General features: G+C 45.3%; 1 protein-coding gene across 1 annotated transcript in view; it reads right to left on the bottom strand.

Moving 5' to 3' along the window:
• The window catches only part of ddx21 (DEAD (Asp-Glu-Ala-Asp) box helicase 21), an 80948-nt gene that overhangs the window by 7177 nt on the left and 47377 nt on the right, over nucleotides 1-26394 (bottom strand). Inside the window, exons 9-11 of the mRNA XM_078223663.1 lie at nucleotides 24123-24284; nucleotides 21660-21779; nucleotides 18534-18607 (exon numbers count right to left, since the gene is read on the bottom strand). Of these exons, the coding sequence (XP_078079789.1) occupies nucleotides 18534-18607; nucleotides 21660-21779; nucleotides 24123-24284 (356 nt within the window). The remainder of the gene's footprint in view (nucleotides 1-18533; nucleotides 18608-21659; nucleotides 21780-24122; nucleotides 24285-26394) is intronic.

Below are 26394 nucleotides of genomic sequence, written 5' to 3' on the forward strand. Positions count from 1 at the left end.
GTAAGAGGGCCAATCCATGGCTTACAAAGGAAATTAGAGAGAGTATTTGATCCAAGGAAGAAGCATACAGATTGGCCAAGAAAAATAATAGGTTTGAGGATTTGGAGCAGTTTAGAATTCAGCAAAGAAAGACCAAGGAATTGATTAAGGGGAAAAGATGGTACGAAAGTAAGCTTGCAGGGAACATAAAGACTGACACTAAGAGTTTTGATAAGTACATGAAGAGAAAGCGGTTGATGAAGACAAATGTAGGTCCTGTATAGACAGAAACAGGGGATGTATAATAGGGAACACTTTGGTTCTGTCTTCACAGAAGAGGACACAGATCAGACACCAGAAATGTTGAAGAATGCAAAATTTAGTGAGAGGGAAGAACATAGAACATAGAAAGCCACAGCACAAACAGGCCCTTCGGCCCACAAGTTGCGCTGATCATATCCCTACCTCTAGGCCTATCTATAGCACTCAATCCCATTAAATCCCATGTACTCATCCAGAAGTCTCTTAAAAGACCCCAACGAGTTTGCCTCCACCACCACCGACGTCAGCCGATTCCACTCACCCACCACCCTCTGAGTGAAAAACTTACCCCTGACATCTCCTCTGTACCTACCCCCCAGCACCTTAAACCTGTGTCCTCTCGTAGCAACCATTTCAGCCCTTGGAAATAGCCTCTGAGAGTCTACTGAGGGAGATCAGTATTAGTGAAAAATGGTGCTGGGAAAATTGATGGGAATGAAGGCAGATAAATCCCCAGGGCTTGATAATCTACATCTGGAAATAGTGGATCCACTGGTGGTCATCTTCCAGGATTCTATAGACTCTGGAACAGTCCCTGCAGATTGGAGGGTAGCAAATGTAACTCTAATGTTCAAAAAGGAAGGTAGAGAGAAAACTGACCAGTAAACCTAACATCGGTCGTGGGGAAAATTCTCAAATCCATTATCAAAGACTTTATAGTGGAGCATTTAGAAAGCAGTGGGAGGATCAGACAGAGTCAGCATGGATTTATGAAGGGGAAATCATGCTTGACAAATCTGTTGGAATTCTTTGAAGATGTAACTAGTAGAGTTGACAAGGGGGAGCCAGTCGATGTGATATATTTGGACTTTCAGAAAGCATTTGACAAAGTCCCGCATAAGAGATTATTGTGCAAGATTAAAGCACATGGGATTGGGTGGTGTATTGAAATGAATAGAAAACTGGTTGGCAGAGAGGAAACAAAGAGTAGGAATTAATGGGTCCTTTTTAAATTGGCAGGCAGTAACTAGTGGGGTGCCACAGGGATCGATGCTGGGATCCCAACTATTCACAATATATATTAATGATTTGGATGAGGGAACAAAGTGTAACATCGCAAAGTTTGCAAATGATACCAAGTTGGAAGGGAGGGTGAATTGTGACGAGGATGCAGAGATCCTGCAGCATGAATTGGACAGGTTGGGTGAGTGGACAAATCAATGGCAGATGCCATATAATTTAGATAAATGTGAGGTCATTCACTTTGGAAACAAAAACAAGGCGGCAGATTACTACCTGAATGGCTGTAAATTGGAAGAGGGAAGTGTGCAGTGGAGTGTTTTTGGAGTTGGCCCTCCAAGTGTTTGGAGGGCGGAAGGGCCTGTTTCCTGTGCTGTACTGTTCTTTGCACTCGCCGTTGAAGGTAAGCATGTAGGTGCAGTAGGCAGTGAAGAAGGTAAATGGTACGTGAGAGGTTTTGAGTACAGGAGCAGGGATGTGTTGTTGCAATTATACAGGGCCTTGGTGAGGCCACACCAAGAATATTGTGAGCAGTTTTGGTCTCCTTTTCTGAGGAAGGGTGTTCTTGCTCTTGAGGGAGTGCAGCAAAGATTTATTTGGCTGATTCCGGGGATGGCAGGACTGATGCACGAGGAGAGATTGACCAGTTTAGGATTGTTTTCGTTGGAGTTCAGACGAATGAGAGGGGGATCTCATAGAAACTTATAAAATTCTAACCGGACTAGACAGGATAGATGCAAGGAGGATGTTCCCGATGCTGGGGGAGTCCAGAACCAGGGGTCACAGTTTGAGGATTCAGGGTAGACCATTTAGAATGGAGGTGAGGAGACATTTCTTCACCCAAAGAGTGGTGAGCCTGTGGAATTCATTACCACAGGAAGTAGTTGATGCCAAAACATTGAATGTATTCAAGAGGCGGCTAGATATAGCACTTGGGGCGAATGGGATCAACGGTTATGGGGAAAAAGCAGGATTAGGCTATTGAGTCAGCCATGATCATGATGAATGGCAGAGCAGGCTCGAAGGGCCAAATGACCTCCTCCTGCTCCTATCTTCTATGTTTCTAAGACTAAAAGCTTCAACAAAATCTCATTTTTCAGCAATACTGAGGTTCTGTACTATCAAACAACTATTTTTCTTAATTTGTTCATGGGACGTGGACATCGATGACGAGGCCAGCATTTATTGTCCACCCATAATTGCCCTCGAGGAGGTAGTGGTGAGCTGCCATCTTGAAATGCTGCAGTCCATGTGGCCTAGGTATACCCACAGTGCTGTTACAGGATTTTGACCCAGCGACAGTTAAGGAACTGCAACATATTTCCAAGTCAGTGTGCTGTGTAGCTTGGAGAGGAACTTGCCAGTGTTGCCCATGCCCTTCTAAATCATAGTGGCCAATGTTTCGAAAATGCTATCAAAGGAATCTTGGTGAGAGAATTCCACCTTTCAAAATAGGGTCTCAGAGGAGTGATCTCAGGATGAGTCTACGGAAGTCTACGGAAATAGGGCAAACTGGTAGGGAGGCCATGGAACCTTTACAGATTAAAGGGGAGGAGGTGCTCGCTGTCTTGAGGCAAATCAGAGTGGATAAATCCCCAGGACCGGACAGGGTATTCCCACGGACCTTGAGGGAAGCTAGTGTTGAACTTGCAGGGGCCCTGGCAGACATATTGAAAATGTCAGTATTCACGGGGGAGGTGCCGGATGATTGGAGGGTGGCTCATATTGTTCCGTTGTTTAAAAAAGGTTCCAAAAGAAATCCGGGAAATTATCGGCCAGTAAGTTTGACGTCGGTGGTGGGCAAGTTATTGGAAGGTGTGATAAGGGATAGGATCTACAAATATTTGGATAGACAGGGACTTATTAGGGAGAGTCAACATGGCTTTGTGCGTGGTAGGTCATGTTTGACCAATCTATTAGAGTTTTTCGAGGAGGTTACCAGGAAAGTGGATGAAGGGAAGGCGGTGGATGTTGTCTACCTGGATTTCAGCAAGGCCTTTGACAAGGTCCCTCATGGGAGGTTAGTTAGGAAGGTTCAGTCGCTGGGTATACATGGGGAGGTAGTAAATTGGATAAGACACTGGCTCAATGGAAGAAGCCAGAGAGTGGTTGTGGAGGATTGTTTCTCTGAGTGGAGGCCTGTGACTAGTGGTGTGCCGCAGGGATCGGTGTTGGGTCCATTGTTGTTTGTCATCTATATCAATGATCTGGATGATAATGTGGTAAATTGGATCAGCAAGTTTGCTCTTGATACAAAGATTGGAGGTGTAGTGGACAGTGAGGAAGGTTTTCAAAGCTTGCAGAGGGATTTGGACCAACTAGAAAAATGGGCTGAAAAATGGCAAATGGAATTTAACGCAGACAAGTGTGAGATATTGCACTTTGGAAGGACAAACCAAAGAAGAACATACAGGGTAAATGGTAGGACTCTGAAGAGTGCAGTTGAACAGAGGGATCTGGGAATACAGGTACAGAGTTCCCTAAAAGTGACGTCACAGGTGGATAGGGTCGTAAAGAGTGCCTTCGGTACATTGGCCTTTATAAATCGGAGTATCGAGTATAAAAGTTGGAGTGTTATGGTAAGGTTATATAAGGCATTGGTGAGGCTGAATTTGGAGTATTGTGTGCAGTTTTGGTCACCTAGTTACAGGAAGGATGTAAATAGGATTGAAAGAGTGCAGAGAAGGTTCACAAGGATGTTGCCGGGACTTGAGAAGCTGAGTTACAGAGAGAGATTGAATAGGTTGGGACTTTATTCCCTGGAGCGTAGAAGATTGAGGGGAGATTTGATAGAGGGCGGCACGGTAGCGCAGTGGTTAGCACTGCTGCTTCACAGCTCCAGGGTCCCGGGTTCGATCCCCGGCTCGGGTCACTGTCTGTGTGGAGTTTGCACATTCTCCTCGTGTCTGCGTGGGTTTCCTCCGGGTGCTCCGGTTTCCTCCCACAGTCCAAAGATGTGCGGGTTAGGTTGATTGGCCAGGTTAAAAATTGCCCCTTCGAATCCTAAGATGCGTAGGTTAGAGGGATTAGCGGGTAAATATGTGGGGGTAGGGTCTGGGTGGGATTGTGGTCGGTGCAGACTCGATGGGCCGAATGGCCTCCTTCTGCACTGTAGGGTTTCTATGATTTCTATGAGGTGTATAAGATTTTGATGGGTATAGATAGAGTGAATGCAAGCAGGCTTTTTCCGCTGAGGCTAGGGGAGAAAAAAGCCAGAGGGCATGGGTTAAGGGTGAAAGGAGAAAAGTTTAAAGGGAATTTAGGGGGGGGCTTCTTCACGCAGAGAGTGGTGGGAGTGTGGAATGAGCTGCCGGATAAAGTGGTAAATGCGGGGTCACTTTTAACATTTAAGAAAAACTTGGACGGTTTCATGGATGAGAGGGGTGTGGAGGGATATGGTCCAAGTGCAGGTCAGTGGGACTAGGCGAAAAATGGTTCGGCACAGACAAGAAGGGCCAAAAGGCCTGTTTCTGAGCTGTAATTTTCTATGGTTCTATGGACTCCCAGTGCCACATGCTAGTCAGTGTAGAAATAGCAGGATATGTAGAATGAATATGTAGCTGAAAAGATGGTGTGAGGGGGGAGGGTTTCAGATTCCTGGGGCATTGGGGCTGGTTCTTGGGGAGGTGGGACCTGTACAAACTGGATATGTTACACCTGGGCAGGACCAGAACTGATGTCCTTGGGGGAGTATTTGCTAGAGTGTTTGGCTGAGTTTAAACTAAAATGTCAGGTGGGTGGAATCTATGCAAGGAGTCAGAGAAGGGGAAATCAAGGATAAGAACAAAACACAGAAAGGGGAATAAGAAAAGTGATAGGCAGAGAAACCAAGGACCGGAATCAAATGGGCCACAACGAAAAACAATGGGAACGTGATAAGGAATTAAAGAGACATGGTTTTATGCCTTAATGCGCAGGGAATTCGCAATAAAGTGGATGAAATAATCATGCAGAATAGAGATGTAAACGGGTATGATATAGTCAGGATTAGAGAGACATGGCCGCAGGGTGACCAGGGATAGGAACTGAACATGCAGGGTTTGCAGTATTTAAGGACAGACAGAAAGGTAAAGGTGGTGGGGTTGCATCTCTGGTTAAAGAGGAAATTAACACCATACTGAGGAGGGATATTAGCTCTGATAATGTGGAATCTGTATGAGTAGAGCTAAGAAACACCAAGGGACAAAAACATTAGTGGGGGATGTGTATCGACCTCCAAAACCTAGTGGTGATATTGGGAATGTCATTAAACAGAAAATTAGAGATGCATGCGATAAAAGAACATCTGTAATTATGGGTGACTTTAATCTGCATATAGATTGGGCAAATCAAATTAGTCACAATACCGTAGAGGAGGAATTTCTGGAGCGTAAAGGGGATGGTTTTCTGGACCAATACATTGAGGAATCAACCAGAAAACAAACATCCTACTCTGGGTATTGTGTAATGAAAAAGGAATAATTGGCAATTTAGTTGTGCCAGACCCCTTGGGGTGAGTGATCATAATATGATAGAATTCTTCATCAAGATGGAAAGTGAGATAGTTAATTCTGAGACTCGGGTTCTGAATCTTAATAAAGGAAACTACGATGGTTTGAGGCACGAGTTGGCAATGATGGATTGGGAAACGCTACTTAAAAGTGGATAGGCAATGGCGAACATTCAAGGGGTGCATGGATGAACTGCAGCAATTGTTCATTCCTGTCTGGCACAAAAGTAAAACTGGAAAGGTGGCCAAACCATGGCTTACAAGGGAAACTAGAGATAGTATTAGATTCAAGGGAGAGGCATACAGATTGGCCAGAAAAAAATAGCAGGCCTAAGGATTGGGAGCAGTTTAGAATTCAGCAAATGAGGAACAAGGGACTGACTAAGAAGGGGAAAATATAGAGTCCGAGAGTAAGCTTGTGGAGCACATCAAAGCTGACCGTAAATATTTCTATAGGAATGTGGAGAAAGATGGTGAAGACAAATGTAGGCCTCTTATAGTCAGAAGCAGGGGAATTTATGATGGAGAACAAAGAAATGGCTGACCAACTGAATACATACTTTGGTTGTGTCTTCACAAAGGAGGACACAAATAATGTGTCAGAAATGTTGGAAACACAAGATTTAGTGAGAGGAACTGAAGGAAATCAGTATTAGTAGAGAAATGGAGCTGGGGAAATTGATGGGGTTGAAGGCCGATAAATCCCCAGGGTCTGATAATCTATGTCGCAGATTTAAGGAAGTGGATTGAGTAATAGTGGATGTATTAGAACATAGAACATTACAGCGCAGAACAGGCCCTTCGGCCCACGATGTTGCACCGACCAGTTAAAAAAAAAACTGTGACCCTCCAACCTAAACCAATTTCTTTTCGTCCATGAACCTATCTACGGATCTCTTAAACGCCCCCAAACTAGGCGCATTTACAACTGATGCTGGCAGGGCATTCCAATCCCTCACCACCCTCTGGGTAAAGAACCTACCCCTGACATCGGTTCTATAACTACCCCCCCTCAATTTAAAGCCATGCCCCCTCGTGCTGGATTTCTCCATCAGAGGAAAAAGGCTATCACTATCCACCCTATCTAAACCTCTAATCATCTTATATGTTTCAATAAGATCCCCTCTTAGCCGCCGCCTTTCCAGCGAAAACAATCCCAAATCCCTCAGCCTCTCCTCATAGGATCTCCCCTCCATACCAGGCAACATCCTGGTAAACCTCCTCTGCACCCTCTCCAAAGCCTCCACATCCTTCCTGTAATGTGGGGACCAGAACTGCACACAGTACTCCAAGTGCGGCCGCACCAGAGTTGTGTACAGTTGCAACATAACGCTACGACTCCTAAATTCAATCCCCCTACCAATAAACGCCAAGACACCATATGCCTTCTTAACAACCTTATCTACTTGATTCCCAACTTTCAGGGATCTATGCACACATACACCTAGATCCCTCTGCTCCTCCACACTATTCAAAGTCCTCCCGTTAGCCCTATACTCAACAATTGGTGGTCATCTTTTAAGATTCTGTAGACTCTGGAATAGTTCCTACAGATTGCAGGGTAGCTAATGTAACCCCACCATTTAAAAAGGGAGATAGAGAAAAAACAAGGAATTACAGACCAGTCAATCTTTTGTCAGTAGTGGGGAAAATGCTGGAGTCCATTAAAAGAGATTTTATAGCAGAGCACTTGGGAAACTGTGGCAGGATCAGACAGAGTCAGCATGGATTTACGAATAGAAAATCCTGCTTGCAAATCTACTGGAAATCTTCGAGGATGTAACTCGTAGAGTTGATGGGGGGGGTGGGTGTGGTGTCCTGTGGGTGTGGTGTGTTTTAGATTTTCAGAGGCTTTCAACAAAGTCCCACACAAGAGATTAGAATGTAAAATTAAAGCACATGGGATTGGGATAGTGTATTGAGATGACTAGCAAACTGGTGGCAAGACTGGAAACAAGGAGTAGGAATAAATGGGCACTTTTCCAAGTGGCAGGCAGTGGCTAGTGGGGAACCATAAGGATCAGTGCTGGAACCCAACTGTTCTATCAATGATATAAAAGGTACAAGGTACCGCATGGTAGATTGTTGCATAAGGTTAAATCTCATGGGATCCAGGGTAAGGTAGCTAAATGAATACAAAATTGGCTCGATGACAGAAGACAGACGGTGGTTGCAGAGGGATGTTTTTCAAACTGAAGGCCTGTGACCAGCAGTGTGACTCAGGGATTGGTACTGGGTCCACTGTTATTTAGTCATTTATATTAATGATTTGGATGAGAATATAGGAGGCATGGTTAGTAAGTTTGCAGATAACACCAAGATTGGTGGCATAATGGACAGTGAAGAAAGTTATCTCGGATTGCAACAGATGTTGATCAATTGGGTCAGCGGGTTGACGAATGGCAGATGGAGTTTAATTTAGGTAAATGTGAGGTGATGTATTTTGGTAGATTGAACCAGGGCAGGACTTACTCAGTTAATCAGAATCAGAATCCTACAGTGCAGAAAGAGGCCATTCGGCCCATCGAGTCTGCACCAATCACAATCCCACCCAAGCCCTATCCCCATATCCCTACATATTTTACCCACTAATCCCTCTAACCTATGCATCCCAGGACACTAAGGGGCAATTTAGAATGGCCAATCAGCCTAGCTCGCACATCTTTGGACTGTGGGAGGAAACCGGAGCACCCGGAGGAAACCCACGCACAGGGAGAATGTGCAAACTCCACACAGACAGTGACCTGAGCCAGGATTCAAACCCAGGTCCCTGGAGCTGTGAAGCAGCAGTGCTAACCACTGTGCTACCGTGCTGCCCAAATGGTAGGGCGTTGGGGAGAGTTACAGAACAAAGAGATCTAGGGGTACTTGTTCATAGCTCCTTGAAAGTGGAGTCACAGGTGGACAGAGTGGTGGAGAAGGCATTCAGCATGCTTGGTTTCATTGGTCAGAACATTGAATACGGGAGTTGGAACGTTTTGTTGAAGTTGTACAAGACATTGGTAAGGCCACACTTGGAATACTGTGTACAGTTCTGGTCGCCCTTTTATCGAAAGGATATTATTAATAGAGGTTTATAAGATGATGAGGGGGATAGATAGAGTGGACGTTCAGAGACTATTTCCTCGGGTGGATGTAGCTGTTACTAGGGGGCATAACTATAAGGTTCCTGGTGGGGGATATAGGAGGGATGTCCGAGGTAGGTTCTTTACTCAGAGTGGTTGGGGTGCGGAATGGGCTGCCTGCTGTGATAGTGGAGTCGGACACTTTAGGAACTTTCAAGCAGTTATTGGATAGGCACATGGAGCACACCAGAATGATAGGGAGTGGGATAGCTTGACCTTGGTTTCGGACAAACCTCGGCACAACATCGTGGGCCAAAGGACCTGTACTGTGCTGTACTGCTCTATGTTCTATTATTAAACTAGAAAGAATGCAGAAAAGATTTACTAGGATGCTACCGGGACTTGATGGTTTGAGTTTTAAGGAGAGGCTGGATAGACTGGGACTTTTTCCTCTGGAGTATAGGAGGCTGAGGGGCAATCTTATAGAGGTCTATAAAATAATGAGGGGCATAGATCAGCTAGATAGTCAATATCTTTTCCCAAAGGTAGGGGAGTCTAAAACTAGAGGGCACAGGTTTAAAGTAAGATGGGAGAGATACAAAGGGGTATAGACGGGCAATTTTTTCACACAGAGGGTGGTGAGTGTCTGGAACAAGCTGCCAGAGGTAGTAGTAGAGGCGGGTACAATTTGGTCTTTTAAAAAGCGTTTAGACAGTTACATGAGTAGGATGGATATAGGGGGATATGGGCCAAATGCGGGCAATTGGGACGAGCTTAGGGGTTTAAAAAAAGGGCCGCAAGGACAAGTTGGGCCGAAGGGCCTGTTTCCATGCTGTAAACCTCTATGACTCTATAAATGAGGGAACTAAATGCATTATCTCCAAATTTTCAGATGATAGAAAGTTGGGTGGGAGGGCGAGCTGTGAAGATGCAGAGATCCTTCAGTGTGTTTTGGACAAGTTAGGTGTGTGGGCAAATGATTGGTAGATGCAGTATCATTTAGATAAATGTGATATTATCCACTTTGGCAGCAAAAACAGGAAGGGAGATTACTGTCTGAAATGGCCATAAATTAGCAGGGAATGTGCAACGCGACCTGGGTGTCCTCGTACACAAGTCACCAGGCAGTAAGAAAAGGCAAATGGTATGTTGGCCTTCATAGCGAGAGGATTCACGTACATGAGCAGGGATGTCTTGATGCAATTATGCAGGGCGTTGGTGAGGCCACACCTCGAATAGTGTGTACAGTTTTTCTCCCCTTATCCGAAGAACATTCTTGCTTTAGAGGGAGTGCAGAGAAGGTTTACCAGACTGATTCCTGGGATGGCAGGACTGACGCATGAAGGTTGAGTTGGTTAGAATTATATTCCCTGGAGTTCAGAAGAATGAGGGGGGATCTCATAGAATTCTAACAGGGCTAGACAGGATTGATGCAGGAAGATTGGGGGGGGGGGGCTAGTAGTCCAGAACCGGGGGTCACAGTCTGAGGATACAGGCTAGACTGCTTAGGACAGAGCTGAGGAGAAATTCCTTCACTCAGTGTGGTCAGCCTGTGGAATTCACTACCACAGGAAGTAGTTGAGGTCAAAACATTGAATGTTTCAAGAGAGTCAGATACAGCTCTTGGGGCAAAAGGGATCAAAGGATATGGGGGGAAAGCAGGAACCTGTTCCTATGTTTAGCCATCTGCAGCTTTGCCTTACACTAGTCCCATCTAGTTTGGCAGGGGGGTGGGATCCAAAGCAGTAGGGAGACAGAAGAGAAGTTTGAGGACAGCACAGAAGTTAAAGAGAGCACATTAATTAGTAAAGGCAGTGTCAGTAATCCTAGTACCAGACAGATCAGACAGAAGCAAGACAGAGAGCAAGGGAAGTCCAGATTAAACTGCATTTATTTCAATGCAAGAGGCCTGACGGGCAAGGCAGATGAACTCAGGGCATTGATGAGTACGTGGGACTGGGATATTATAGCAATTACTGAAACATGGCTAAGGGAGGGACAGCACTGGCAGCTCAATGTTCCAGGGTACAGATGCTATAGGAAAGATAGAACAGGAGGTAAGAGAGGAGGGGGAGTTGCACTTTTGATTAGGGAAAGCATCACGGCCGTACTGAGAGGGGATATATCCGAGGGTTCGGCCACTGAGTCTATATGGGTAGAACTGAGAAATATCACTTTGATAGGGATGTACTGTAGGCCCCCAAATAGTCAGCAGGAAATTGAGGAGCAAATATGTAAGGAGATTACAGACAGCTCCAAGAAAAATAGCGTGGTAATAGTCGGAGATTTTAATTTTCACAACATTGACTGAGACGCCATAGTATAAGAGGGTTGGATGGAGAGAAATTTGTTGAGTGTGTTCAGGAGGAGTTTCTCATTCAGTATGTGGATGGCCCGACTAGAGAGGGGGCAAAACTTGACCTCCTCTTGGGAAATAAGGAAGGGCAGGTGACAGAAGTGTTAGTGAGGGATCACTTTGGGACCAGTGACCATAATTCTATTCGTTTTAAGATAGCTATGGAGAATGATAGGTCTGGCCCAAAAGTTAATATTCTAAATTGGGGCAAGGCCAATTTTGATGGTATCAGGCAGGAACTTTCAAAAGTTAATTGGGGGAGTCTGTGGGAAGGCAAAGGGACATCTGGTAAGTAGCAGGCTTTCAAAAGTGTGTAAACCAGGGTTCAGGGTAAACACATTCCTCTTAAGTGAAGGGCAAGGCTGGCAGAAGTCAGGAACCCTGGGTGACTTGGGATATTGAGGCCCTGGTCAAGAAGAAGAAAGAGGCATATGACTTGCATAGGCAGCTGGGATCAAGTGAATCTCTTGAAGAGTATAGGAGATGGAGGAGTAGAGTTAAGAGAGAAATCGGGGGGCAAAAAGGGGACACGAAATTGTTTTGGCAGATAAGGCAAAGGAGAATCCAAAGAGCTTCTACACCTGGGTTCGATTCCCGGCTTGGGTCACTGTCTGTGTGGAGTTTGCACATTCTCCTCGTGTCTGCATGGGTTTCCTCGGGGTGCTCCGGTTTCCTCCCACAGTCCAAAGATGTGCGGGTTAGGTTGATTGGCCTTGCTAAAATTGCCCCTTAGTGTCCTGGGATGCGTAGATTAGAGGGATTAGTGGGTAAAATATGTAGGGATATGGGGGTAGGGCCTGGGTGGGATTGTGGTCGGTGCTAACTCGATGGGCCGAATGGCCTTTCTGCACTGTAGGGTTTCTATGATTTCTATGAAATACATAAAGGGCAAAAGAGTAACAAGGAAGAGAGTAGGGCCTCTTGAGGAGCAACAAGGTCACCTATGTGCGGATCCACAAGAAATGGGTGAGATCCCAAATGGATACTTCTCATCAGTATTTACTGTTGAGAAAAGCATGGATGTTAGGGAACTTGGGGAAATAATTAGGAGTGTACATATTACAGAGAAGGAGGTGCTGGAAGACTTAAAGCGCATCAAGGTACATAAATCTGCGGGATCTGATGAGGTATATCCCAGGACGTTGTGGGAGGCGAGGGAGGAAATTGCGGGTCCCCTAGCCGAGATATTTGAATCATCGATAGTCACAGGTGAGGTGCCTGAAGATTGGAGAGTGGGAAATGTTTGGCCTTTGTTTAAAAAGGGCTGCAGGGAAAAGCCTGGGAACTACAGGCCAGTGAGCCTCACATCTGTGGTGGGTAAATTGTTGGACGGTATTTTGAGAGACAGGAACTACAGGCATGTAGATGCAAGGACGGATTAGGGACAGTCAGCATGGCTTTGTGAGTGGAAAATCATGTCTCACAAATTTAACTGAGTTTTTTGAAGGGGTAACCAAGAAGGTAGATGAGGGCAGTGCAGCTGATATTGTCTACATGGACTTTAGCAAGGCCTTTGACAAGGTACCGCATGGTAGATTGTTGCATAAAGTTAAATCTCACGGGATCCAAGGTGAGGTATCTAAATGGATACAAAATTGGCTTCGATGGTTGTAGAGAGTTGTTTTTCAAACTGGAGGCCTGTGACCAGCGGTGTGCCTCAGGGATCAGTGCTGGGCCCACTGTTATTTGCCATTTATATGAATGATTTGGATGAGAATAAAGGGGGCATGGTTAGTAAATTTGCAGATGACACCAAGATTGATGCATAGTGGACAGTGAAGAACGTTATCTCCAATTGCAACGGGATCTTGATCAATTGGGCAGATGGAGTTTAATTTAGACAAATGCGAGGTGATGCATTTTGGTAGATTGAACCAGGGCAGGACTTACTCAGTTAATAGAACCATAGAAAATTACAGCTCAGAAACAGGCCTTTTGGCCCTTCTTGTCTGTGCCGAACCATTTTTTGCCTAGTCCCACTGACCTGCACTTGGACCATATCCCTCCACACCCCTCTCATCCATGAACCCGTCCAAGTTTTTCTTAAATGTTAAAAGTTACGGTAACTTGATTTCTGTGTCTGTGCACTGTTGGAGAACAGATATCCACTCCATCTGACGAAGGAGCTGTGCTCCAAAAGCTTATGGTATTTGCTACCAAATAAACCTGTTGGACTTTAACCTGGTGTTGTGAGACTTCTTACTGTTCTTCCATTGAGCCAGTGTCTAATCCAATTTACTACCTCCCCATGTATACCTAGCGACTGAACCTTCCTAACTAACCTCCCATGAGGGACCTTGTCAAAGGCCTTGCTGAAATCCAGGTAGACAACATCCACCGCCTTCCCTTCATCCACTTTCCTGGTAACCTCCTCGAAAAACTCTAATAGATTGGTCAAACATGACCAACCACACACAAAACCATGTTGACTCTCCCTAATAAGTCCCTGTCTATCCAAATATTTGTAGGTCCTATCCCTTATCACACCTTCCAATAACTTGCCCACCACCGACGTCAAACTTACTGGCCTATAATTTCCCGGATTTCTTTTGGAACCTTTTTTAAACAACGGAACAACATGAGCCACCCTCCAATCATCCGGCACCTCCCCCGTGAATACTGACATTTTCAATATGTCTGCCAGGGCCCCTGCAAGTTCAACACTAGCTTCCCTCAAGGTCCGTGGGAATACCCTGTCTGGTCCTGAGGATTTATCCACTCTGATTTGCCTCAAGACAGCGAGCACCTCCTCCCCTTTAATCTGTAAAGGTTCCATGACCTCCCTACCTGTTTGCCCTATTTCCGTAGACTCCATGCCTGTTTCCACAGTAAATACGGATGCAAAAAAACCATTTAGTATCTCCCCCATCTCTTTTGGTTCCATACACAGTCTACCACTCTGGTCTTCAAGAGGACCAATTTTATCCCTCACTATGTCTTTGGTGCACGTCGGCACCAAAGACATAGGTAAGAGAGGGGACGGGGATTTAAAACAGGAATTCAGGGAGCTAGGGTGGAAGCTGAGAGCCAGGACAAAACAGGTTGTCATCTTTGGTATGTTGCCGGTGCCACGTGATAGCGAGTTGAAGAACAGGGAGAGAGTGCAGTTAAACAAATGGATGCAGGGATGGTGTAGGAGGGAGGGTTTCAGCTATGTGGATAATTGAAACACTTTCTGGGGAAGGTGGGACCTGTACCAACAGGACGGGGTGCACCTGAACCAGAGGGGGCACCAATATCCTGGGAGGGAAATTTGCTACGGCTCTTCGGGGGGGTTTAAACGAATTTGTCAGGGGGGTGGGAAAAGGAGTTGCAGTCCGGAGGTCAGTGAGTGTAGTGAGGTACTGGGAAGGGTATCATGGTCAATGGTGGGTACCAGCAGACAAGAAGGTGGGTTGAAGTGTGTCTACTTCAATGTAAGGTAGGTGAACTTGGGGCGTGGATTGGCACTTGGGACTACGATGTTGTGGCCATTACGGAGACATGGGTAGAACAAGGACAGGAATGGTTGTTGGAAGTTCCGGGGTATAGATGTTTCAGTAAGTGTAGGGTAGCTGGTAAAAGAGGTGGAGGAGTGGCACTGTTAATCAAGGAGAGTGTAACGGCTGCAGAAAGGCATTTCGAAGGGGATCTGCCTACAGAGGTAATATGGGCTGAGGTTAGGAATAGGAAAGGAGCGGTCACGTTGTTAGGAGTTTACTATAGGCCCCCAAATAGTAATAGAGATGTGGAGCAAGAAATTGCTAAGCAGATTATGGATAGGTGTGGAGGTCACAGGGTAGTTGTCATGGGGGACTTTAACTTTCCAAATATTGATTGGAACCTTTATAGGTCGAATAGTTCGGATGGGGCAGTTTTTGTGCAGTGTGTGCAGGAGGGGTTCCTGACACAATATGTGGATAAGCCGACAAGAGGTGGGGCCACATTGGATTTGGTAATGGGAAATGAGCCGGGCCAAGTGTTGGATTTGGTTGTGGGAGAGCACTTTGGAGATAGTGACCACAATTCGGTGTCTTTTGTTATTGCAATGGAGAGGGCCATACGGCAGGGCATAGTTTACAATTGGGGGAGAGGTAATTATGATGCAATCAGGGGGGAATTAGGAAGCATAGGATGGGAACAAAAATTGTCAGGGAAAGGCAGTAATGATAAGTGGAACTTTTTCAAGGAACAAATACTGCGTGTCCTTGATAGGTATGTCCCTGCCAGGCAGAGAGGAAATGGCCGAGTGAGGGAACCATGGTTCACAAAAGAGGTGGAATGTCCTGTCAAGAGGAAGGAAGCGTATGTAAGGTTGAGAAAACAAGGTTCAGTTGGCTCGATGGAGGGTTACAAGTTAGCAAGAAATGAGCTGAAAAAGGGGCTTAGGAGAGCTAGGAGGGGGCATGAGAAGTCCTTGGCAGGTCGGATCAAGGAAAACCCCAAGGCTTTTTACTCTTATGTGAGGAATAAAAGAATGACCAGGGTGAGGTTGGGGCCGGTCAAGGACGGCAGTGGGAATTTGTGCATGGAGTCAGAAGAGATAGGAGAGGTGATGAATGAATACTTTTCTTCGGTGTTCACCAAGGAGAGGGGCCATGTTTTTGAGGAAGAGAGGGTGATAGGTTGGAGGAAGTAGATGTTCGCGGGGAAGATGTACTAGCAATTTTGAATAAACTGAAAGTTGATAAGTCCCCTGGGCCTGATGAAATATATCCTAGGAGTCTTTGGGAGGCAAGGGATGAGATTGCAGAGCCTTTGGCATTGATCTTTGCGTCCTCACTGTCCACGGGGGTGGTGCCAGAGGACTGGAGAGTGGCGAATGTGGTTCCTCTGTTTAAGAAAGGGAATAGAAATTACCCTGGTAATTATAGGCCGGTTAGTCTTACTTCGGTGGTCGGTAAGTTGATGGAAAAGGTCCTTAGGGATAGGATTTACGAACATTTAGAAAGATGCAGCTTAATCCGGGATAGTCAGCACGAATTTGTGAAGGGCAAGTCTTGCCTCACAAATTTGATAGAATTTTTTGAGGAGGTAACTCAGTGTGTAGATGAAGGTAGTGCAGTTGATGTCATATACATGGATTTTAGTAAGGCGTTTGATAAAGTCCCCCATGGTTGGCTTATGAAGAAAGTAAGGATGTGTGGGATAGAGGGAAGTTTGGCCGATTGGATAGGTAACTGGCTATCTAACAGAAGATAGAGGGTGGTGGTGGATGGAAAATTTTCAGACTGGAAACCGGTTACCAGCGGAGTGCCACAGGGATCAGTGCTTGGTCCTCTGCTATTTGTAATTTTTATAAATGACTTGGAGGAGGGGGCTGAAGGGTGGATCAGTAAATTTGCTGATGATACCAAGATTGGTGGAGTAGTGGATGAGGTGGAGGGCTGTTGTAGGCTGCAAAGAGCTATAGATAGGATGCAATGCTGGGCTGAAAAATGGCAAATGGAGTTTAACCCTGACAAATGCGAGGTGATTCATTTTGGTAGGACAAATTTAAATGTGGATTACAGGGTCAAAGGTAGGGTTCTGAAGAATGTGGAGGAACAGAGATCTTGGGGTTCATATCCATAGATCTCTGAAGGTTGCCACTCAAGTGGATAGAGCCGTGAAGAAGGCCTATAGTGTGTTGGCATTCATTAACAGGGGGTTTGAGTTTAAGAGCCGTGGGGTTATGCTGCAACTGTACAGGACCTTGGAGAGACCACATTTGGAATATTGTGTGCAGTTCTGGTCACCTCACTATAAGAAGGATGTGGAGACACTGGAAACAGTGCAAAGGAGATTTACCAGGATGCTGCCTGGTTTGGAGGGTAGATCTTATGAGGAAAGGTTGAGGGAACTTGGGCTTTTCTCTTTGGAGCGGAGGAGGTTGAGAGGAGACTTGATAGAGGTTTATAAGATGATGAGGGGGATAGATAGAGTGAACATTCAAAGACTATTTCCTCGGGTGAATGGAGCGGTAACTAGGGGGCATAACTATAGGGTTCATGGTGGGAGATATAGGAAGGATGTCCGAGGTAGGTTTTCTACTCAGAGAGTGGTTGGGGTGTGGAATGGACTGCCTGCAGGGTTAGTAGAGTCAGAAACTTTAGGAACATTTAAGAAGCTATTGGATAGGCACCTGGAGTACTTCGGGATGATAGGGAGGAAATAGCTTGATCTGGGTTTCAGACAAAGCTCGGCACAACATCGTGGGCCGAAGGGCCTGTTCTGTGCTGTACTGTTCTATGTTCTATCCTTTTGCTCCTGACATACCTATGGTGGGGCGTTGGGGAGAGTTACAGAACAAAGAGATCTAGGGGTACATGTTCATAGCTCCTTGAAAGTGGAGTCACAGGTGGACAGAGTGGTGAAGAAGGCATTCAGCATGCTTGGTTTCATTGGTCAGAACATTGAATACAGGAGTTGGAATGTCTTGTTGAAGTTGTACAAGACATTGGTAAGGCCACACTTGGAATAGTGTGTGCAATTCTGGTCACCCTATTATAGAAAGGATATTATTAAACTAGAAAGAGTGCAGAAAAGATTTACTAGACTTGACGGATTGAGTTACAAGGAGAGCCTGAATAGACTGGGACTTTTTCTATGGAGTGTAGGAGGCTGAGGGGTGACCTTATCGAGGTCTATAAAATAATGAGGGGCATCGACAAGGTAGATAGTCAACATCTTTTCCCAAAGATAGGGGAGTCTAAAACTAGAGGGCATTGGTTTAAGGTGAGAGGGGAGAGATACAAAAGTGTCCAGAGGGGCAATATTTTCACTCAGAGGGTGGTGAGTGTCTGGAACAAGCTGCCAGAGGTAATAGTAGAGGCGGGTACAATTTTATCTTTTAAAATGCATTTAGATAGTTACATGGGTACGACGGGTATAGAGGGATATGGGCCAAATGCGGGCATTTTTTTAAAAATGGGCGGCATGGACAAGTTGGGCCGAAGGGCCTGTTTCCATGCTGTAAACCTCTATGACTCTATCTTAAACAACACGTGCCTTACCGGCTTTCTGCCCTCACCTCTACTATGATCAGCCTCCCAGTATTAATACACAATTCAAACCCCACTGAATCCCTCAATTCAAATACTGAACATAAGTAAAACCAAAATATTGCAGATGCTGGAAATTTGATACAAAAACAGCAGGTCTGGCAGCATCTGTGGAGTAAGAAACAAGAGTTTCAAGTCCATGTGATTCTGAAGAAAACTTGAAGACTTTTGAGTTTTTCTAGCTTTTTCTGTTTTTATACTGAACTCAAATCTTTGCCCAACTCTAGCTCTGACCTCCTGTGCAGCCGTCAATGTCTATGCTGAACTCCAGATCATTAGAGGTAGGCGTTGGCAGTCAGGATTCAGGAGTCTACAGATATTAATCTGAAATCACACATTACCGGATGGCGTCCTTGTAGGAAGCTTCAACGATGTCAGTGGCCGTTGGAACTCCAACACGTTTGAATGTCAAACCCTTCAAAGACCAAGCACAATATGGAATTTTGTATATAAAACAAGCCACAAATCTTAAATGCTACAATTCTCCTTCTGAATGAATTAAGTTTTTGCAAGTTACTTACTGCAGAAAAGGGAAATGAAGTCAATCTCGTTTGCTGTGAATACTGAAAAATGTTGCAACAGAAACCAGATGCCAGTAAAGGGGAGAAGCAGTGGGTTAGACACTTGTCTCTCAGCTCTGACATCCAGGCTCAGCTAGCGGACAGCTCCACTAGGGAAGAATTCAATTTGCTACCCCGAACCTGCACTGAACAAGTGGTTCATTTCAATCCAGTTTTTTGGTTGCCTGTAGCACACAACTGGTTTGATGCCCAAACCAAAGCTGTAAACAGGATGGCTGAGGCTGGAAAGCAAGAACAGTACAGGAAGACACTCTGGGCCCTATTTTACCATTTAGAGTCTAAGGCCCAATCCGGGCATAATAGAAATCCGAGCCCGGAATCCTCTTTGCAGCGTGTCCATACGCTTTTTGCCGGCTCCGGTACGATCCGCGCAGTGGGCGGGGCTTAGTGCTGCCAGAACGATTGGAGCTCTGAACTACGCATACGCAGTTCGAAAAAAAAATCTGAAGCAGTGCGCCCGGGTGCAAAAGAAAAAAACAGCAGAGAGGGGGGTGGGGAGGATGGACTTGGGAGAATCTTGCAAACTGAAAATAATGTAGCATCTTCTTTGTGCTGCCTAATTATCTATGGGAAAGGTAATTAAACTACAGTGTCTTAGTGAGCAATTAGTGACCTGTATAATACATTTGTGATCTGTAACTGGATTGTTGATGTCCCTGTAGCCATGAGCCAGGTGCTCAAATGTTCAGAGTCATGTGGTGAACTTGGAAGAATTGTCCCCGTGGTGGAACTTGGTTGGAAATAAGATTCAAGGAGATTACTAAATCTGGGAAATCAACCATAGTGAAAAGAAGTTTGTATTGGCAACTCTTCTCTCACATTCCATGGCAGATGTGCCCCTAATTATGAATGTGATTTGCATGGGCAACGTTGGGTGCAGCTAATCTGCCTCTGGAGCAGCCTTGGATCCTTTCTTTCATCTTGTTTTCATCTGAACATTGCACAGAATTAGAGGAATTCCCTTTGGAAGATAATGTCAAAATTATAATCGCAGGAACTAAAAACCTGACAGTCTTTGGGAAAATATTTCAAAATATATATCCCCCATCCACGGCTGTCGGATGCCAGCGGAAGGCCAGGAAGGTGCAGCAGGCTCCAGGGGGGGGGGGGCCTGCCGAGGTGGTTAGCGGGGGGATCTGTGAAGGATGGTCGAGGAGGATGGGCTTCGGAGGTTCCCCTGCAGAATGTCTGATATTCCCCTGCAGAAAGGTAGAGTTGGGCACGCGGTTCATTAAGTCAATTTAAATGCATGCTCATGCATTTAAATCGTCGGGCCGTCCGATTCGGGCGTGGACTGGACCCGTGCCCAAATCGGGTGTCGGTAAAGCCGCGACACGGTAGCACAGTGGTTAGCACTGCTGCTTCACAGCTCCAGGGACCTGGGTTCAATTCCCAGCTTGGGTCACTGTCTGTGTGGAGTTTGCACATTCTCCTCGTGTCTGCGTGGGTTTCCTCCGGGTGCTCCGGTTTCCTCCCAGAGTCCAAAGATGTGCGGGTTAGGTTGATTGGCCATGCTAAAATTGCCCTTAGTGTCCTGGGATGCGTAGGTTAGAGGGATTAGTGGATAAATATATAGGGATATGGGGATAGGGCCTGGGTGGGATTGTGGTCGGTGCAGACTCGATGGGCCGAATAGCCTCTTTCTGTGCCGTAGGGTTTCTAAGGTTTCGTTAAAGGCCCAACGCCCGACTTTACCGCAATTCCGCGCCCGTTTGAATGTTTGGTAAAATAGCGCCCTCTGTGTCCAGGTTTTGCTGCATTTGATCCCACAATGCAATGTCAACCTGCAGCTTGACAATCAGTCACTAAGACTGATATATATACATAGAATTAGAGGGGCAGATGTTGTGGGGGAAACATCATACATCAGGTAACAAACACAATAGCTAACTAAAACATCATACCGATGTATTTCTTCACTGCAGCAAAAAGGTCTCTGGTAAATTCAGTGTGCCAAACAGTCAGTAGCTGAAGTGTTGTGTCTGATGCTCAGTCAATGCAGATGTAACTGGTCACACTCAGGGCAGAGGTCTCACATTGAGCCAATGCCCCTGGGTTAGAGGGACCAAAACCTGCATGCAGAATTACCACTCACTCTTCCTGGAAAGTGCCTTCCTGGGCATTAGACGAGAATGAAAATGGATACGCAGGTATTGGTTCTTCACAGTTCAATAGGTTGTTGTGAATGAATAATGAGCATTTAGTTGAAGTAATGAAGGCATAATAACACATAAGGCACTGAAGCTCAGTGAGTGGTAAATACCAAAGAGGGAGCTCTGTTCAGTTATCAAACTTGAGCAGGGGAGCATTCAGCCAGCACCCAGTTTTAATCAAGAACAAAAAAAACCATAGAATCCCTAGAGTGCAGGAAGCCACTTGGCCCATTGAATGTGCATCAACCTTCTGAAACAGCATTTTACCCAGGCCCTCCCCTCCACCTTATCCTCATAATCCTGTGCATTTATGATGGCTAATCCACCCAACCTGCACATCTTTGGAGTGAGGAAGGAAACAGATGCACCCAGAGGAAACCCACGCAGACACGGGAGAACATGCAAACTCCACAGAGTCACCCGAGACTGGAATTGAAGCCGGGTCCCTGGTGCTGTGAAGCAGCAGTGCTAACCACTGTCCCACCCTAAAGGGCTGGATATCAGACATAAGTTTGAATTGGGCTGCCGACTGTTGATGTCAATGTCATTACCTCTGTTTGCTGCTGGCTGAGGACAGATTCACAAATATCACCACTTTTCTGAAGCAATCTGTACAAAGCCACAAATCTTAAATGCTACAATTCCCCTTCTGAATGAACTAGTTTTTGCAAGTTACTTACTGCAGAAAGGGAAATGAAGTCGATCAAAATGAATGAAATCAACATGTACTTACAGCTTGCTGTTCCACAAATCTTAGATGGTCCGCTTCTTTACGCTGATAAAAACAAATGCAGACCCCAGTACGCCCAGCTCTACCTGTACGGCCAGAACGATGAATATAGGAATCCACGTCCTTAATCAGACAGGATCAAATTAGAATAAAGGAAAACGTCTTCCAAGAACTTCATTTTAAAGAGCAGCAAGTCACCTCAAACCCCAAGTTACAAAACACATGAACTAACAAAATATTTAATGTTGCAGTTGGGGAAATATAGAACAGCTGAAATGCTTGAGCCACCCTTCACTATTCAACTCACTACAGCATTGAAACTTATCATAAAATATCTCAACCATTACACTCCAGGTTTACACCATATATACTTAAGTAATGGTCTATCTTGTGTAAAAGTCCAGCCCCAACCATTGGCCATTAAATTCAAACTCTTCCTAATTATCATCTACACACTGCTGAAGTCAAACTCACTTGGTGCAAGTCTATTCATTGATAGACTCAGAGAAGAGCACAAAGGCAGCTGTTCAGTTCCTCATGTCCGCACACATCGACATCAAGGCTACCGTACCACCTCCTTTGTCCTCAGCCAACACTATGGTTGACAGGGCCTTCACCATGCCCACATTTCCCACCCTTCTGCTCTCAACCCCTACCTCTTGCTTCCTGAACCACGTTAGGGTTACCCTGTCCTCAATTTCCACCCACCAGCTTCCACATTCAAAACTTAATTTTCTGTCATTTCTGCCAACTCCAACATGATGTACCAGCAATCACACACTCAACTCATCTTCCCTCCGTAACACACTGGGTTCACTCCTCCATCACCCACAACACCTCATCCCTCCCCATGCAATTGCAGGAGGTCTAACATCCTTTACCTCCTCCCCCTTCACTGCCCCAGGAACCAAACAATCCTTCCAGGTAAAGCAGAATTTACTTTCAATTTAGTCTAGGGAGACCAAATGCAGAGTGGGTGACCACTTTGTGGAGCACCTTCACTCAGTCCACAAGCATGACCCCAACCTTCCTGTTACTTGCCATTTCAATTGTCACTGAATGCAAGCATGCAGGTACAGCAAGCAGTTAGGAAGGCAAATGGTATGTTGGCCTTCATTGCAAAAGGACTGGAGTGCTGCATCAGTACAGGCCTTGGCAAGGCCAGACCTGGAGTATTGTGTGCAGTTTTGGCCTCCTTATCAAAGAAAGGAAATACTTACCATAGAGGGAGTGCAGCTAAAGTTCACCAGACTGATTTCAGGAGTGGTAGGATTGTCATATGAGGAAAGATTGGATTAACTGAGTCATAGAGGTTTACAATATGGAAACAGGCCCTTCGGCCCAACTTGTCCATGCTGCCCCTTTTTTTGTAACCACTTAGCTAGTCCTAATTGCCTGAGTTTGGCCCATGTCCCTCTATACCCATCTTACCCATGTAACTGTCTAAATGCTTTTTAAAAGACAAAATTGTACCCGCCTCTACTAATAGCCTCTGGCAGCTTGTCCCAGACACACACCACCCTCTGTGAAAAAATTGCCCCTCTGGACCCTTTTGCATCTCTTTCCTCTAGCCTTAAATCTATGACCTCTAGTTTTAGACTCCCCAGCCTTTGGGAAAAGATGTTGACTATCTCGCTGATCTATACCCCTCACTATTTTATAGACCTCTAAGATCATCCCTATGTCTCCTACGCTCCAGAGAAAAAAGTCCCAGTCTATCCAGCCTCTTCTAACTCAACCATCAAGTCCCAGTAGCATCCTAGTAAATCTTTTCTGAACTCTTTCTAAGGCCTCTAATTCATTGGAATTTAGAAGAATGAGAAGGAATCTCACTGAGGCATATAAATCTCTGACAGGGCTGGACAAACTGGATGCAGGGATGTTGTTTCTTGGCTTGTGTATGTGTATGTATGTGGGGGGTGGGTTTCAGAACAATGGGGTCACATTCTCAGGATACTGGGGGAGGCCATTTAGGACTGAGATGAGGAAAAATATCTTCACTGGGAAGGTGGTGAACCTGTGAAATTCTCTACCACAGAAGGCAGTGAAGACCAAGTTACTGAATATATTTATGAAGGAAATAGATTTCTAGACTCTGGTGCTGTGAGGCAGCAGCACTCACCAGTGTATACAAATTAACATCTGTCTCCATGGAGGTCATCATTTCATATATAAAAATGCTTTTTGGTTCCTACTGGAGACAGAATTGTCAGGACTAATCTCTGACCTTGCAACTCTCCGTTAGCAAGACCATGGGAGAGGGTGGATTTTAATCCCTCGAAAATACTTCTTGAGCCAATCCCCTACTTTTTGACTAAAAATGTAGTCTCAGAAGCTCGACTATTACACGAGTATATACAATATTTGGATTAATACTGTTTAAACAATGCTTGTAGAAATCAGTAAGAACATTCACAATCAAATTTAGACGTGAGTGGTCTGCAGACATCAGTCTGATTAATTTACCTTTGGTGGGCAGCCCTGTATTACCAGGTCTACTTCTGGGATGTCCAAGCCACGGGCAGCCACATTGGTGGCAACCAGCACCTCGAAGGAGCCATCCCGGAATCCCTTCAATGTGATCTCTCTCTGTTTCTGTGGAATATCCCCATGGAGACACTGAGCATCCTGCAGAAATCACGACAAACTTCCTTTAGTAAAACGAAAGTGTGGAATAACTCAATTTGGCAGTTAGAATACAAAGTGGAGAAATGTGAGGTTGAAGGAGTTAATAATCATACAAGTTTAGAAAAACAGCATAAGCTGCTGGCTGGTAAAATTCTCAGCAACAGAGAAGTTCCAAAAAACCAGATGTTTTAACTCCAGGCGGCCCCAGATAACAGTAAAGGACTATAAAACTTTTAATTACAAGGGAGGCTTCAATCGCACAGCATACACACAAGAATTCAATAAAACCATGTGCAGCTGCAGCTTGTCAGTGTCGATTAGAACAAGGGACAAAGAAGGTCGCCTGGTCAGACATATATCTATCATACTCGTGTCTGGAAGTTTTAAGTAGGGAAAAATATATACTTGATGATATTATAATTATGCAGATGCGCACAAGTTGTAATTGGACAACTATACTCACATGTTACACCTTATGTCATCCCAACTACTAGTTCATTGAATCATAGAAACTCTACAGTGCAGAAGGAGGCCATTCGGCCCATCGAGTCTGCACCGACCGCAATCCCACCCAGGCCCTACCCCCACATATTTACCTGCTAATCCCACTAACCTACGCATCTCAGGACTCTAAGGGACAATTTTTAACCTGGCCAATCAACCTAACCCGCACATCTTTGGACTGTGGGAGGAAACCGGAGCACCCGGAGGAAACCCACGCAGACACGTGGAGAATGTGCAAACTCCACACTGACAGTGACCCGAGCCGGGAATCGAACCCAGGACCCTGGAGCTGTGAAGCAGCAGTGCTAACCACTGTGCTACCGTGCTGCCCAACCACTGTGCTACCGTGCCGCCCAACCACTGTGCTACCGTGCCGCCTCCACTAGTTGAGTGGATATAGATAAGTTTTGATGGTATATGCTAATTATTTGTAACTGAATTGGAAAGTCTAACTGTGTGTAATGCTTTATTTGGGGCTCTCTAGATCACCATCAGCTGGAGCAAATGATCCCTTACTATAGCACTAAAATGAAAGCCATTTTAAAAACTCCAAAAATCTGTCCCCTTTGGGTGACCAGACAAAGTCTGAAAGTAGCTGGACAGCTATTTTTGTCCCACAACAGAGATTATCTACTTTGGTCGGGAAAAAATTAAATCGATGATCGATGTTTCAGTGGGGAAGCATTTTGGGTTTAGCGACCATAATTCCATAGGATTTCAGGTCGTTATGGATAAGAACAAGAGTGGCCCTCGAGTGAGGGCCACTTACATCCAAATTAGACAGGAACTGGTGAATGTGGATCGGGAGCAGCTATTTGAGGGCAAAGCCACGTCTGGCATTTGGGAGGCTCTTGAAGTTGCAGGACAGCATTTCCCCACAAAAATGAAGGAGAGAAATGGCAGGATTCGGGAGCCATGAATGAAAAGATAAAATTAAACTTAGTCAAAAAGGAAGCACACGATGGGTCCAGGCATCTAAAAACCGACAAAGCCCTTGAGGAGTACAGTGAAAGTAGGAAGGAATTTAAATGCAGAATTAGGAGGGCTAAAAGTGGCCAGGAAATGTCTTTAGCGAACAGGATCAAGAGAATCCCAAGGCTTTTTATGCATATATTAGAAGCAAGAAGGTAGCAAGAGAAAGAGTAGGCCCACTCAAGGGAATGGAGGGAAGTTATGCGTGGAGCCACAGGAAGTGGGTGAGATCCTTAATGAGTACTTTGTATTGGTATTCACCAAAGAGAAGGACATGACGGATGTTGAGGTTAGGAATAGGTGTGTGACCGCTCTAGAAAATGTCAATACATCAAAGGAAGAAGTGTTGAGTATCCTAAATTTCATTGAAATAGACAAATCCCCGGGGCTGGATGGGATCTATGTAGGTCACTGTGGGAGGCAAGGGGAGAAATAACTGGGGCCTTAACAGATATCTTCACATCCTTTGACCACCGGCAAGGTTCCAGCGGACTGGAGAATAGCCAATGTTGTTCCCTTGTTTAAGAAAGGAAGCAGGGATAATTCAGGAAATTATAGGCCAGTGAGCCTGACGTCAGTGGTGGGGAAGCTTTTGGAGAAGATACTGAGGGACAGGATGTATTCACGTTTGGAA

The sequence above is a fragment of the Mustelus asterias genome, chromosome 11, assembly GCF_964213995.1.
Source record: "Mustelus asterias chromosome 11, sMusAst1.hap1.1, whole genome shotgun sequence".
Classification (NCBI taxonomy): domain Eukaryota; kingdom Metazoa; phylum Chordata; class Chondrichthyes; order Carcharhiniformes; family Triakidae; genus Mustelus; species Mustelus asterias.